A 14,416-nucleotide genomic window follows, 5' to 3' on the forward strand; every position below is an offset into this window, starting at 1 on the left:
GAAGCAGCCCAGGGGGCGTGGTGAACCCGCTGTGCATTCTGGGAGAGGGTACTTAAGGGGCAGACACCATTTTGTGGGGGTTCATCTTCCCATCCTCATCTGAGGGCCCTTCTGGCCTCAGGAATGTGTTGGCAGTTTCTGCCTCTGGGCCACGTTGGCCTGAGGCCTCGCAACTGAGATGTAGGCCCAGGAGTTGCTGGGGTCTACTGATCCAGGGATGATCCTGTGTCGCCATACCTAAAGGAAGGGACCGAGCAATTGAGGATTCAGTTGGAGGATGTATCAGGATCGAAGTTTGCCTCAGAGTGCTGCCGGAACGGCTGAGAGATCCTGGCACTGAGAGCTGTGTTCTTTTACTTCAAAAACTAACCCAGTGAGGGGTTGGCCTAGTCTGTGGCAGAGACTATTGAGCGATTCCTAAGTTCACCTAGTGTGTGGCAGAGACTAATGAGCAAATTCTACTACCAGGTCTGTGACAGAGACTTTTCTTTTGATCGAGCTTCACTCCGGCTGCTAGGACAGTGAGAGTGGGCCTATCCGGTGGTTGCTGAGTCCAGCGTGGAGACGGCTGTTCCTCTGGACCTGGGAGGATATTCGTGATCTGCAAGTAAGATACCTCAGTCCTCCCCATCCCTCTACCCCTCTGTTGGAAAGTTTGTTCAATAAAACCCTTGAAAGAGACTTTCTTCTGGATAACTGTTCAAGGAGAACCCCTGAGATGAATGCAAGGAACAGTAAGGTAACGGTAAGCTCAAATATAAACCAGCAGCTCCTTCGGGGGTAGTGCTACACGTGGGGGCTCATCTGGGATTTGTTGTTACCTTTCTCAACTAAAACAGACTGTTCATTTGGGATTTATACAACAGAGGGAAAAAGGACTGTGCTAGAACGGGGAAGAAATTTGCGATAATTTTTTACTTTTGACCGCGTGGAGCTGTGGGGGGAGTCAAGGAAAAGAAAATTCTGCGAGCTGTGTTTCAAAGAGAGCAAGTGGGAGGACTTCCCGCCTGTTCGCTGTGTGAGACGCCACATGTGTGTCCAACACCCAGAGAGATGGAGCACCGCCATGTCTTCAATGTTACCATTGCAGTCTGCTATTGGGCCCAGGATGCCTCCTGTTGGTACCACTATGAGTACTATGCTGCCGGGAACCGTGCTAACGGACTCCGGCATTTGATTGAAGCCACATGGGCGGTTCATGCTCTACACAATCGGTAATGTGGAGGCGCTGGGTATGCTGTGTAACAGGTGTAATGGACTGGCTATGCAGCTCCATCCTTTTGTTCGATGTTTACGATGCAGGGAGTACCTGTTTTCTGTGGAGCAACCCATTATGCCACCCTGCGCTTACAAAGTGGACTGGATCACAGGCAATGTGACAGAAGCTGCTGCCTTTGACCAGATTGTCCGGCCCATGCCTACCACATCTGCTACAACCGTCATTCCGGAGGGAGCTGGCACTGTTACCACTGTGAGTGGGTCACCAGCGGACACCACTGGAAGTCCACATCAGGAACCGGTAAGACATCTGGGGAAATAGTACCTGGGACTGGACGTACATGTTTGCCGGCAGAAGAGTAGGAGGACTCTGAATTTGACGGATGGGGGGAAAGATGACCGTGTGTATTTCGTCACCATTGTGAACAAGCAGGGAAAATCATTAACTTTGCCTGACATTGCTTTTACTGGTGAATATCTAAAATGACTGTTCCAGTTGGTCACTTTGCAAGAAGAAGAAGATTCTCTGTTTTATCTATTTTTTCTTCTTCTCCGAAGGACTTGGGGTAACTAGTTAGTTAGTACTAGGGCACTGAAGGCTCCGAGTCAAGATTTTTCTACCAAGCTCAACATAAAAAAACAAAAAAACAAGAGACTATGGTATATTGTTCTTTGACCACTAGATGGTGGAAATGTATTCAGCAGAAATTGGACTCTTCTGCTTTTGGGATATTAATTTTTATTTGTTGTATTGCACTTATTTTTTCACAAAGAGAAATTTATCTGGAAAGAAGGTTTTATTTCTCAGGAAGTAAGGCTTTGCTTCCATTGTACAGAAATGTTTTATATTGCCTGCCTGTGTTTAGTGTTTGTTTTCCAGGTACCCTGGATCTCCTCTTAAGCCAGGGCTGAGTGGGTTAGATATGATTATTGTGTGTCTATGTGAAATGTTCTATTCTCTTGTTACCTTACCCTTCCCTCACCATCCAAGTTTTTTTTGGAATTCAGGTATCGACCCTCAGTATTGAGGGTCAAACTTTCCTCGATGATGGGGACATTGTCTGTTGTGGCGGGGGAAGTATGTATCGCCCTGCTCCCAATGAGTGGGCGCTATGTGTTCAAACTATAGTTATCTGAGCAGTAGTTGGCTCAGAAGGATTGTGTCTAAATTGAGGCTCTGTCTCAGTTCAGCTGTTTGCATGATTTACTTCCTGACGATGGGTGTTGCCGTCACTGCTGGTCAGGGTTGGAAACCATGAATCCGTGCTCAAGTAGGGCCAGAAACCTCATTGTCATTCCCTCCCTCGTCAACGTTGCATATGTTGTGGCTGCGGGAAAATCACTGATTATTGGTTCTTCCTGCCTGATTTTGTCAGAAACCATTAATGAGACTGAGACAGAAGTACAGTTAAATCACACTTATTTAATAATAGAAGTAAATAGAACAAATGTAGTCAAAACATAGCCAAAGTTTGGTAACCGGAATAGATAGACAGACAAGCAAGAAAGTCAGGAAGCCAGGGATCAGCATAGTGGAACAACACGCAGGATCTGGAGCCAGAAGCAATGTCAGCCAAGCAAGTCTTTAACAGGAATGCAGGAGATAGTCTCTGTGATGTTGACCAAGGCGAAGGCAGAGATCATCTGGGCTGGACGACTTAAGTAGGCAGGTCTGACGAGCAGAAAATCATCAACAGGTGAGTCAATGTGGAGAGATAGGAGCTGGCAATTAGCCGACAGTGGCCAGCTCAGAGAAGGAAGGGCTGAGCCCAGGCATGACAGATGTACCTTCCTTCTAGGCTCCCATTACTCCCCTTCCCAACCTCAGAGTCCACTAATGGTTGTGGATCCTCTTGCCAGAAGTGGCTCAGGATATGCTCAAATAATAACTTCTCTATGACAGCTGGCAGGGGATAAAGCAGGAGCTGTGGATGATGTGTCAGAATATCAGTAGTAAATATACACACAGCACTGAATATAGGACTGTATATAGCTCTAAGTACTGAATCAAGCACAAAGCAGTATAAAGCAATATCCGCTGTGCCTCACTAAACTCCCAACACACTGTTAGGAAAGCAGACTTTGATAGTGTGTGGGCATGACTCTGGCCAATGATGGCTTTGGCATTGCATTATGGGATGTTTCCGAGGAGCAATTCCTGATGAACATCCCAAAAGTTCAGGGTTCAGCCAAATGTCCCCAAAAGTTCAGGATTTAGCTGAGCGTTCCAAAAGTTTAGAATTTGGACGAATGTCTGAACACTGACATATAGCACATAGGTTTTCTTTCTCTGGTAAGGAGTTTTGCACACTTGGTGGTGTGGAGTACTTGTAGAGGCATTATTCCATTGGTTAGATTTTTTCACAGCACCAGTTTGGGACAGTTAATTTATTTCTTGTTGGACTATCAATTATGTATTGTTTTATGCACTATTAGGACTGTATACAGCTCTAAGTACTGAATCAAGCACAAAGCAGTATAAAGCAATATCAGCTGTGCCTCACTAAACTCCCAACACACTGTTGGGAAAGCAGACTTTGATAGTTTGTGGGCATGACTCTGGCCAATGATGGCTTTGGCATTGCATTATGGGATGTTTCCGAGGAGCAATTCCTGATGAACATCCCAAAAGTTCAGGGTTCAGCCAAATGTCCCCAAAAGTTCAGTATTTAGCTGAGCGTCCCAAAAGTTTAGAATTTGGACGAATGTCTGAACACTGACATATAGCACATAGGTATTCTTTCTCTGGTAAGGAGTTTTGCACACTTGGTGGTGTGGAGTACCTGTAGAGGCATTATTCCATTGGTTAGATTTTTTCACAGCACCAGTTTGGGACAGTTAATTTATTTCTTGTTGAACTGTCAATTATGTATTGTTTTATGCACTATTGCACCATTATTCACCTTTCCCTGGTGTAGTTATATTTTTATGAATTTTTATAGTTGTTTTTTTTCCCCACAAGATACACACAGATTTATTTATTATTTAATTTTCTTTGTACAATTACCGGTTAATTGGATTCAGCATTTTTAGAATTTATTATTGATTGCATTTATGACCACATAGCGATAGCGCATTTATTTTTATTATAATTCTTGCATATTCTGTATTCAGGTATTGGGCTGCTGCAGTCTCTGTAGATAAGTGCTTGGTAGTTGGGCCATATAAGTTACATTATAGTACAGCTTTAGGGATTTTTACGCTCTGAGGCCCCATACACACGGGAGTATTTATCCGCGGATACGGTCCAGCGGACCGTTTCCGCGGATAAATCCTCTCGAGGATTTCAGCAGATTTTAATGCGATGGAGTGTACTCACCATCGCATTGAAATCCGCGCCGAAATCCTCTGGCGATGACGTGTCACGCCGTCGCCGCGATTATGACGCGGCGACGTGCGCGACGCTGTCATATAAGGAATTCCACGCATGCGTTGAATCATTGCGACGCATGCGGGGGATCCCTTCGGACGGATGGATTCGGTGAGTCTGTACAGACCAGCGGATCCATCCGTTGGGATGGATTCCAGCAGATGGATTTGTTCTGCATGTCAGCGAATATCCGATCTGCTGGAATCCATCCCAGGGGAGATATATCCGCGGATAAAGATCCGCTGGCGTGTACACACCATAGGATCTATCCGCTGAAACCCATTTGCTGGGATTTATCTGCGGATGGATTCTATGGTGTGTATGGGGCCTTATACACATGGGAATGCACACTTTATGGACCATAGTTGAATTTTTTTGCATATAAACTCTTTGCCAAGAAGATCTGCCATTCATACATCAATACTATGTGCAAGGACCCTAATGAAAGATATGATAAAGGATATTAAACAGCAATATCTTAGGAAGTCAGAGGAAGTTGGAAAAAGAGAAAGAGATGCAGTTTTTTTTTCTGCTAAAATGGTGCAATCCATGATCACTGTGATGCAGTTTCAAGTAATGGAGGAACATGGAAGTCTTGGAGATCTCAACAAAAGCGGTGACCATTGACAAAGACAGACGTTTGTTTGCACAGCAAAGATCCATTGGAAATATAGAACTCCTGCAGTAGTTTTATTCCATGGGAGCATTCTTTGTTTGCACCTACACTTTCTTAAAATATTGTTTTACTTTGGAAATTGCAACCAAGACATCTTTGTTCCTCAAACTATAGACCAAAGGATTTACCATTGGCACCACTGCTACATACAGTACGGAGAGCAATTTGTCACTTGCTCTAGAACTAGCACTCTCTGGTTTCATGTACAGGAATATAATTGGCCCATAGAATAATACTACAGTTATAAGGTGCGAGGTACAGCTGGAAAAAGCTTTCAGACGTCCGTTTGAAGATTTTATTTTTAGTACTGTAGAAATGATGAACACATAGGAGACTACAATAAGGAGGAAAGGCAAACATCCAATAAATATACTCTGCACAGTTGTCAGAATGTCCCGGTTTTTAGAGTTACTGCCAGACAATATACTCAGGGTTTTAAGGTCACAGAAGAAGTGGTCAATTTCATTGGAGTGACAGAATGGTAATGATGATGCAATTAAGGCATGCAACAATGAATTTAAGATACCTATAAGCCAGGAAAAGGCAGCCATTACATTACACACTGCTTTGTTCATTATTAAGGAATACTGCAAAGGCTTACATATTGCCACATAGCGGTCATAGGCCATACAAGTCAGTATGAATATATCAGCCTGTCCAAATAATAAAAAAAAATATAGCTGTGTAATACATTCATGGAACGTGATGCGATGTTCTTGGGTCAAATAAATTGACATCAGCTTTGGGAAAGTAACTGTGACATAGGCAATATCTGAAGAAGAGAGATTGCACAAAAAGAAGTACATCGGTGTGTGAAGCTGTGACACCACACTGACAAGGGTGACAATAGTCAGATTTCCCACGACTGTAAGCAAGTACAATAAAAACAGCACAATAAATAACAATATTTGTCCATTTGGAAAGATTTCAAATCCTGCAATAAAAAATTCTTTCAAAGTACTACAATTATTCATCTCGTCAACCTACAGAAAAATAATTTTTTCACAATTTTGGCTTTTAAACGGTAAAATATATTGTAACATCCAAACACATAACAAGATTGTCCAAATTATTTATTGCATAATATTACCTGCATTTTTAAAAAGACCAAATTAAGAAATTCGGAAATGTGGCCCATTATAGCAGCGCTATTGTTATTTTAAAAAGCTGAATAAAAATCCTCCTTGCAAAGCAAACAGTTGATTCTTATCTGTTACAAAGACCTTACCACCAATGATTGCGGAGTTGAAGGTCCAAGCTTGCTGCAAAATCTGAAAATCACTTCCCCTACTGCGCTCCCCGCATTTGCTGGCCTCTTTATTCCCACAGGACACAGTAGTGATGTAGTGGCCAGCAAAAGAAACCACAGAACCAAGCAGGGGACCACACATCCAACACTTCTAGAAGTGAGTAGGATGCTGAAACCTCTGCAGCAAGCTTCTCTCAACTCTGATGCCTTGTACACACGACCGGTTTTCACGACGAGAAAACTGCCATTTTTTATATTGGTCGTGAAAACCGGCTGTGTGTATGCTCCTTAGCAGTTTTCTTGATGAAAAAACTGCCGCAAAAAAATTGAAACCAGCTCTCTTTTCTCTCATCGTGTTTCCCATCAGTCTTTTTCTCGTCGCGAAAAACATTCATGTGTACGGTGCATGGAGAGTGCAGCAGTGGGTGCAGCAGGACAGGCAAGTGTTATTTGTTTAGTTCACTGGACTTTGTTCCCAGCTCTTTAACCGCTTAACGACCGCCGCATGTACATATACGTCGGCAAAATGGCACGGACAGGCAGAATGACGTGCCCGCACGTCGCTGCCTAGACGTGGGTCGGGGGTCCCCGGTACATGCGGCGGTCGTAAATCGTCGGGGAGCGATCCGGGATGAGGGGGCGGCTATTCGTTTCTAGCCGCCCCCTCGCAATCGCTCCCCGGAGCTGAAGAACGGGGAGAGCCGAATGTAAGCACGGCTTCCCCGTGCTTCACTGTGGCAGCTGCATCGATCGTGTCATCCCTTTTATAGGGAGACACGATCAATGACGTCAGACCTACAGCCACACCCCCCTACAGTTGTAAACACACACTAGGTGAACCCTAACTCCTACAGCACCCCCTGTGGTTAACTCCCAAACTGCAACTGACATTTTCACAATAAACAATGCAATTTAAATGCATTTTTTGCTGTGAAAATTACAATGGTCCCAAAAATGTGTCAAAAAGTGTCCGCCATAATGTCGCACTCACGAAAAAAAACGATGATCGCCGCCATTAGTAGTAAAAAAAAAAAAAAATTATAAAAATGCAATAAAACTATCCCCTATTTTGTAAACGCTATAAATTTTGCACAAACCAACCGATAAACGCTTATTGTGATTTTTTTACCAAAAAATATGTAGAAGAATACGTATCGGCCTAAACTGAGGAAATTTTTTTTTTTTATATATATTTTTGGGGGATATTTATTATAGAAAAAAGTAAAAAATATTGAATTTTTTTCAAAATTGTCGCTCTATTTTTGTTTATAGAACAAAAAAAAACGCAGAGGTGATCAAATACCACCAAAAGAAAGCTCTATTTGTGGGAAGAAAAGGACGCAAATTTCGTTTCGGTACAACATTGCATGACCGTGCAATTACCAGTTAAAGCAGCGCAGTGCCAAATTGTAAAAACACCTCTTGGCATTTAGCTGCATATTGGTCCGGGGCTTAAGGGGTTAAAAAAGTGACAGTCACTTTAAGAAGTGAAAGGTGTCTTTTTGGGCATCTGTAAAGTAATGCAGCTCTGTATTTCCTAATGTTTCCTTGTTTATATATAAAATATTTGAACACAATTAGTAAAATTATGTCTTTCTATATTCAGCCAAGCACATGGCAGCAACTCAATACATTTAGGCATCTAGACGTGATGAAGATGACTTAGACCCCTTTCACACTGGGGCGTTTTTCGGGCGTTTTTTAGGCGCTTTGGCGTTTAAAAAAAGCCTGTAAAGCGCCTGAAAGAAGCCTCATCTGCAATCCCAATGTGAAAGCCCAAGTGCTTTCAGAGGCCTTTCACACTGCCAGCGCCCAAAAAACGCTGGTAAAGCGCTGCTAAGACCCCTTTCACACTGAGGCGCTTTTCAGGCGCTTTGGCGTTAAAAAAAGCTTCCTCAATGGGAAGGGGGCTTTAGGAGCGGTGTATTAACCGCTCCTAAAGCGCTGCAAAGAAGCTGCATGCAGGACTTTTTTTGACGCCCTGCCAGCTCAGCGCCTCAGTGTGAAAGCACTCAGGCTTTCACATTGGGATTGCAGATGCAGCTTCTTTCAGGCGCTTTTTTTTAACGCTAAGACCATTTTCACACTGGGGTGTTTTTCAGGCGCTTTAGTGTGAAAGCACTCGAGCTTTCACATTGGGATTGCAGATGCAGCTTCTTTCAGGCGTTTTACAGGCGCTTTTTTTAACGCTAAAGCGCTTGAAAAATGCCCCAGTGTGAAAGGGCCCTTACTGAAGTTCAAACCGAGCATCAGAATAGGGAAGAAAGGGAATTTAAGTGACTTTGAACGCAGTATGGTTGTTGGTGTCAGACAGGCTGGTCTCAGTATTGAAAAAAATGCTGATTTACTGGGATTTTCACGTACAACCATCTCTAGGGTTTACAGAGAATGGTCAGAATAAGAGAAAATATCCAGTAAGTGGCATTTGTGTGTACAAAAATGACTTGTTGATGTCAGAGGTCAGAGGAGAATGGGCAACCTGGTCTGAGATGATAGAAAGGCAACAATAACTCAAATAGCCACTCGTTACAACTAAGGTATGCAGAAATCCATCTCAATGCACAACACATCAAACCTTGAAGTAGATGGGCTACAGCAGCAGAATACCTCATTGGTTGTCTCTCCTGTGAGCTAAAAACATGAAACATGAAACTGAGGCTACAATTCGCACAGGCTCACCAATAGAAGATTGGAAAAACATTGCCTGGTCTCATGAGTCTCAGATGGTGGGGTCAGAATTTGGCATAAACAACATGAAAGCATGGATCCATTCTGCTTTGTATCAACGGCTCAGGCTGGTGGTGGTGTAATGGTGCGGGGGATAAATTCATGGCACACTTTGGGCCCCTTAGTACCAATTGAGCATTGTTTAAAAGCCACAGCCTACCTGAGTATTGTTGCTGACCATGTACATCCCTTTGTGACTACAGTGTACCCATCTTCTGATGGCTCCTTCCAGCAGGATAATGCCCCATGTCACAAAGTTCAGGTCATCTCACCACTGATTTCCTGAACATGACAATGAGGTCACTGTACTCCAATGACCTCCACAGTCACCAGATCTCATCCAATAGAGCACCTTTCGGGATGTGGTGGAACGTGAGATTTGCATTATGGATATGCAGCCGACAAATCTGCAGCAACTGTGTGATGCCATCTTGTCACTATGGACCAAAATCTCTGAGGAATGTTTCCAACACCTTGTTGAATCTATGCTACAAATAATTAAGGTAGGTATGAAAGCAAAAGGGGGTCCAACCCGTTACTAGCAAGGTGTACCTAATAAAGTGGCTGGTGAGTCTATATTATTACATAAATAGATAATGTATTGTACTGCAGAGAAAAGATCACTACAGGTAAATATTAAAAGGAAAAAATGAAGATTATACATGGACACTCTTTATATGGGAATAGTTTGATCAATGGAAATAATCAGAGCATTTTTTTTTTTTAACTACAAAGCAACATTCTTTTCAGGCCCCAATCAAAACTATTATGCCGCGTACACACGACCGGTCCATCTGATGAGAACGGTCTGATGGACCGTTTTCATTGGTTAACCGATGAAGCTGACTGATGGTCAGTCGTGCCTACACACCATCGGTTAAAAAAACGATCGTGTCAGAACGCGGTGACGTAAAACACAACGACGTGCTGAAAAAAAACGACGTTCAATGCTTCCAAGCATGCGTCGACTTGATTTTGAGCATGCGTGGATTTTTAACCGATGGTAGTGCCTACAAACGATCGTTTTTTTTTTCTATCGGTCAGGAATCCATTGGTTAAATTTAAAACAAGTTGGCTTTTTTTTAACCTATGGATAAATAACCGATGGGGCCCACACACGATCGGTTTGGTCCGATGAAAACGGTCCATCAGACCATTCTCATCGGTTTGACCGATCGTGTATACGCGGCCTTAGAGTTTAATAGAGCTGTTTCTTAGTTGAACTTCGCTAGTTTTGTTTTAATAAAAATGTGTACATTCGAGAGCAACATGGTTAGGAAAATTAACAGTCAAGAAGGTAACAATGTTTACCTATCAAAGCACAAATAAAGCACATTTAAAAGGTACCCATAGACATGAGGGGATCAGCTCCCATTCTCTACCTTGATAGAATCAGCTGTGTTAGAAATTTCTGATACAAAGCTTATTGTATTTCGGATATAGGAATGGCACCAGGACATGAGCGGTACTTGTATTTCAATGTTTTGGATTATGAAAATAAAATTAAGTTAGAAATTGGCAACTCAAGAGCATAATACATTAGATAGGACATCAGACATCAAATTACAACTAAAAAGGGCAGAGCCACCTTTAACATGGGGCAAAAGGGACATCTGTCCTACACACAGTCATTTTTGTGGGGCCCAAAGCAACTGCCCCTTGGGCCCACACTGCCGGAAAAAGAATACATGCCCGGCATATCTTTGTTGTGAGATCGCAGCATTGGGCTCACTAGGGTTTATGGTTGAAAACTCCCTCTGCACCTTCAGCCCTCAGTTCTGTGGCTTTTCTGGTGGCGGTGGGAGTACTCTCTACAATAGGGTCACTAGTGTTGATGATATTGATTGGCAGCTTCACTGCCCCGAACCTATCGTTACCTCTGACAGATTATGCCATACAATGGAGTAGAGAGGTGCATCTGTGCCAGGTAGCCACTGGTTTCAGTACACAAGCAAGCCTGGTAAGTATACTGAAGACAGTGCCTTCTGGGCACAGATGCCCCTCTCAAGTCCCTACTCTACTATATAGCATAAGCTGCCGGAGACAAAGAGAGAGGTTGGGGACAGCGCAGTTGCCCATCAATATAATCACACTATTGACTGAGGTTCTACACAAGGTTCTGTGTGGGCTCTGCCCTCTGTGTACTCCCACCATCACCATAGAAGGCACAGTAGCCTGAGAAATGGAATGAAATGGTATGTGGTCGTGGAGTATTAAACAGGTTGCAAAGATGGGTGTTACATAAGATGCTGGAAGGTACAGAGGTGTGTGTGTTGGGTACAGAAATGTGCTGGGGGTATAGAGGCAAAGGGTACAGAGATGTGTGGGGGAGTAAATAAATGTACTGGGGGATGCAGAGGCATACTGGGGGTACGGAGACGAGTCTAGATAAAAAAAAAAGTGCATAATAAACAATACAATGGTTGTAGGGATTATGACAACAGGTAAAACATGCTAACCCTTATACAACAGAAACATTCCCTCCTATTTATCATTTGGTTGTTGCTTAGAGCTACCAATCAAATTTAAAGCTGCACTAAAAATGCTGGAGATTAAAGCGCGGGTTCACCCAAAAAAAATTTTTTAACATTACATTCAGCCGAGTTGTCAGCATGACATTAGGCTGTTTTTTTTTTTATTTCATTGCCGTACATACCGTATTTTCACCGCCGCTTCCGGGTATGTAATTTGCGGGACTGGGCGTTCCTAATTGATTAAAATCCTTCCAACCTGTGCATACAGCACGTCACGAGTTGCCGAAAGAAGCCGGACTGCGAGTCGGCTCTATACGGCTTCTTTCGGCAACTTGTGACGCGCTGTATGCACCGGTCGGAAGGATGTCAATCAATTAGGAACGCCCAGTCCCGCAGATTACATACCCGGAAGCGGCGGTGAAAATACGGTATGTACGGCAATGAAATTTAAAAAAAAAAACAGCCTAATGTCATTCTGACAACTCGGCTGAATGTAATGTTAAAAAATAATTTTTGGGTGAACCCCCGCTTTAAGGTGGTCAAACTGATGTGGCTGTGTGATAAAATAGTGCAGTGCTTACAAAATAAAAATAAGAATAGGGCCAACTAAGATCATAAATACGTAAGGCATAAGAGAACAATGGGGTAGGGTGTTTGTTGTCATACAATGTCATAACAGTATAAAAACCATATGAATTCATAGAAAATGGCAACAGAATAAAATAACACAAGCAGACCTTATACCTTACAGTTTGGATTGCCATTCATTACTCTAGTAGTTAAAAAAGTAAGGAAAAACGAATACTATAAAAAAATAAAGAGCACCCTGTGCAAAAATTCTATTCTGGATAAAATAGGCAAACTAGTCACGTTGGATTCTGAGAAACGTTATAAATATCAAGGCTGTGCAGCGAGCTGTGATTACCTTGGAGCACAGTTCTCCCACTGCTGTTTCAGAGAACAACCCGAACATTTAAAGCATTCTACAGTAAATCTTTGGGGAACTACTTCCAATGCAAAATACTACAAAGGCTTTCACACCTGTTAGACCCCTATGGACCAGACCATATTTTCCCATTTCTGCTATTTGTCTATTCATGAGGGTATAACTGTATAATTACTTATTAGACAGAATTGATACATATATTTTTTTTTTGTGGGGACAGACAGGACTTTATTGTGATATTAAGGTCTTTTGTTCAAAATGATTTGCATTTTAAAGGGAAAAAGGGGTAAAACATCTGAAACATTTATTTTTTTCCCAAGTTTTCCAAGCAATATTTTAAACACAAGTAGCTTTACCATGGAGAAAACCTATACATTTTAGTTTGCTACTTGTCTTATTTACTGCAACACTAAAATTAAGTTTTTGGTGCAAAAAAGTTAAAGTTATTAAGAAAAGAAAAAACTTTAACGTTTTGTATATAATACATTTTCTCATAGTGTATCAGTAATTTAAAGTTCCTACTGGTCTAAAATAAAACATATATATATATATCCTAAAACCATGAATATTTTAACAGTAAACCATTAAATGTAACAATAATGTCTTTTATATTCTTTATTCTACTTTTTTCTAACAAATCGTTTAAAAATGGAAACATGGTACATGAAAAATATATATATATATTTTCTTATTTATTTAATTTTTAAATGTGAATTTGTTACTAAAGATTTTTCAGAGGGCCGGTGTCTTTGCTATAAAACACCACAAAACATATTTTGCCACTTCTTGTGGTTAAAACAGAACTACATACACTATGGGCCAGATTCACAAAGAGATACAACGGTGTATTTCCTGATACGCCGTTGTATCTCTGACTTACACTGGTCTTATCTATGCGCCTGATTCATAGAATCAGTTACGCATAGATATGGCTAAGATCCGACAGGTGTAACTGTGTTACACCGTCGGATCTTATTTGTAATTTAAAAATGGCGCGGGGGGCGTTCCCGCTGATTTACGTTGAATAATATGTAAATCAGCGAGATACGCGAATTCACGAACGTACGCGGACCCGACGCAGTGTTGTTACAACGTTTTCGTATCGGCTTTCCCGGCGTATACTTACCCCTGCTTCTATGAGGCGCAGCCAATGTTAAGTATAGCCGTCGTTCCCGCGTCGCTTTTGAATTTTTTACGTCGTTTGCGTAAATCGTTCTGTAATATGGATGGACGTCGTTTACGTAAGCGTCGAAACCATTGACGTCCTAGTGACGTCAGTGGGAGCAATGCACGCCGGGTAAATTCACGGCCTGCGCATGCTCATTTAAATCAGCGCGGGGACGCGCCTGATTTAAATAGTACACTCCCCCTAGCCGTGGAATTTGAATTCCGCCGGGGGATTTGCGATACGCCGCCGCAAGTTTGGAGGTAAGTGGTTTGTGAATTACCCACTTGCCTCTCAAACTTGCGGCAGGGTATCTTAAATCAGATAGATCACGCGGATCTAAAGATCCGCTGATTTACGTGAATCTGGCCCTATATTTCCAAAAGTATTGGGACACCTGCCTTTACACGCACATGAACTTTATTGGGATCCTAGTCTTAGTCCGTATTGTTCAATATTGAGTTGGCCCACCCTTTGCAGCTATAAAAGCTTCAACTCTTCTGGGAAGGCTGTCTACAAGGTTAAGGTGTGTTTATGGCAATATTTGAATATTCTTCCAGAAGTGCATTTGTGAGGTCAGGCTCTGATGTT

At 42.3% G+C, this 14,416-nt stretch overlaps 1 protein-coding gene across 1 annotated transcript; it reads right to left on the reverse strand.

Moving 5' to 3' along the window:
- Positions 1–4,908: 4,908 nt before the first annotated feature.
- LOC120930898 (olfactory receptor 5V1-like) lies at positions 4,909–6,241 on the reverse strand. Its single transcript, XM_040342037.1, has one exon. It carries the CDS (start codon positions 6,236–6,238, stop codon positions 5,309–5,311), a length of 930 nt encoding a protein of 309 aa, XP_040197971.1. The 5' UTR covers positions 6,239–6,241; the 3' UTR covers positions 4,909–5,308.
- Positions 6,242–14,416: the final 8,175 nt, after the last annotated feature.

Source organism: Rana temporaria, chromosome 3, assembly GCF_905171775.1.
Source record: "Rana temporaria chromosome 3, aRanTem1.1, whole genome shotgun sequence".
Taxonomy (NCBI): domain Eukaryota; kingdom Metazoa; phylum Chordata; class Amphibia; order Anura; family Ranidae; genus Rana; species Rana temporaria.

Bases quoted from the DNA above. Each gene is read 5' to 3' on its own strand.
- LOC120930898 (XM_040342037.1), bottom strand. From the start codon at position 6,238: ATGAATAATTGTAGTACTTTGAAAGAATTTTTTATTGCAGGATTTGAA.